The sequence below is a fragment of the Cyprinodon variegatus genome, unplaced genomic scaffold, assembly GCF_000732505.1.
Source record: "Cyprinodon variegatus isolate N-32 unplaced genomic scaffold, C_variegatus-1.0 Scaffold1198, whole genome shotgun sequence".
Lineage (NCBI taxonomy): Eukaryota > Metazoa > Chordata > Actinopteri > Cyprinodontiformes > Cyprinodontidae > Cyprinodon > Cyprinodon variegatus.
The window spans coordinates 42,368-44,333 of NW_015151651.1; the positions used below are offsets into that span (position 1 = coordinate 42,368).

The 1,966-nt window shown below is 37.7% G+C and overlaps 1 protein-coding gene across 1 annotated transcript in view; it reads left to right on the top strand.

Moving 5' to 3' along the window:
* hace1 (HECT domain and ankyrin repeat containing E3 ubiquitin protein ligase 1) overlaps positions 1 to 1,966 on the top strand; it is a 50,958-nt gene that overhangs the window by 41,410 nt on the left and 7,582 nt on the right. Inside the window, exons 19-20 of the mRNA XM_015401249.1 lie at positions 241 to 311; positions 392 to 505. Coding sequence (XP_015256735.1) covers positions 241 to 311; positions 392 to 505 — 185 coding nt within the window. The remainder of the gene's footprint in view (positions 1 to 240; positions 312 to 391; positions 506 to 1,966) is intronic.

Below are 1,966 nucleotides of genomic sequence, written 5' to 3' on the forward strand. Positions count from 1 at the left end.
AATACGTAATCTGATGTTTTTAAAAAAATGCAAACATGGATTTTAAAAGAAGAGACGGGTCATTATGACGAGATGATCTGAGATGTTCATGTGTCTACGACCTACTTATAAGCTCTAGTATCTCAATCTTCTGGAAAACGGTAACTTTACTCCTTAGAAAGAGACGGAAAACCTGTAAACCAGCATGATTTCTGGTCCCTCCTTGTTATGCAAGCAGCTGACTGTCCCTATTTTCTGCAGTGGTTTTGGTTGGTGGTGAGGAGCCTCACCCAGGAGGAACACGTTTTACTGCTTCAGTTCGTCACTGGGAGGTCAGGCTACTGCGGTTCTCTTTATTCAGTATCAGTAACGTCTTGCTTTGGGTGTAAAATAACTGAATGATCTGTATCAGTTCCAGGGTTCCTCATGGGGGCTTCGCCTATCTGATGGGGGGCAGCGGTTTGCAGAAGTTCACCATCGCTGCAGTGCCATATACCTCCAACCTGCTGCCTACTTCCAGCACATGGTACTCACATTTTCAGCTCATAGTTTTCATTAAATAATCAGTCTTCTTCTTTTTTTTATTAAAAAAACAGCATAAAACAGCATTTAATTAAATCTATATTATTTCAGATTGTTCTGTAACTTTCTCACTTTTAGTGGATTAGCCTGAATATTTGAAGGTCTGCTGGATGTTTGGATCACGTACAAAAGAACCTTCAGCTTTCATGCTAAGAGGTGGAGATGAAAGATTCAGAAACTTGTAAATCTAAAAAACTCAGACATACAGAACCGCATGCATATGTCATCATACACTTTACCCTTATACAACACTGTTGGCGTGACATTTTTACTCTGCCTGCCTATAATTTTGAATTTCTCTTCAGTTTGAAGCATACTAACTGATTTAAAGACAGAATCAAAGGGAAGTTTACAGCTTCAGCATTTTTATTTATAACAGGGGTTGACGTTAAGGATTTTTACCACTTGTCCTTTGGGCAAGTGACTTTCACATTTAATTTGCCCACAAACAATTTTTACTTGCCCAGTATAATGTTTGATAAATATAGTTCCTAATATACATTTTTGTATATATATTAATGAATAAGGGTGTGCAAAATAATCGTCATATCGATGCATCGCGATTCAAATTTTTGTGATCTACTGCATCGATTCTTGAAGGCAAGAATCGATTATTAAAAAAAAAAAATTTACAAATAAAATACATGAATGGTTTGCGCACATCAGCCAAACCAAGTGTAATACAACTTCCAGTCCAGCAGATGTCACTGCGGATGTGTTGACTCCTGCTGCCTTGTGTCACAAGCATTTCCGGCCGTGGGATATTGCGACGAGTCATATGAAATAAAACATGCCTCCATCACATTTTAAGTCAGATGCTTGGATGCATTTTGATATGATGCACGTAATTTGCAAAAGGGGAAATGTCACACATTTTAATGTTTTCATTTAATTGGTTTAAAGAACCACTGAGGCCATGTAGACGGCTCTGATTATCCTTATATTGTTATTTTAAGTTTGTCCACGCCAGTAATAGTAATATTTGTGTCCAGTATTTGTTTTCATGGCAACACCTCCAAAAGTCATTTCAATAAATACAGCTATGTATGAATTCAGTTGCTTTCAGTTATGTATCAATTGAAGACACTATCCAGATCACACCCAGCCAGTCAGCCACTGGTACGGGCTGTATATTTTTCTTACAGTGTATATTTTTCTTACAGTGTCGCAATGCATCGCGATGCATCGCAATATTTCAAGTATCATGATGCATCGTGATAGAATCGCATCGTGGCATGTGAATCGTGATTCAAATCGAATCGTGACTTCTTTGCCAATACCCACCCCTATTAATGAAACATGTTTTTTAAATGTTTTTTGTAATTCAGTATTTTTTAAGTTTCCAGGTTCCTGGTGTGTATCTGCATGCGTCAGATAATGAACTCCAGCCTACATTACCGTGTTA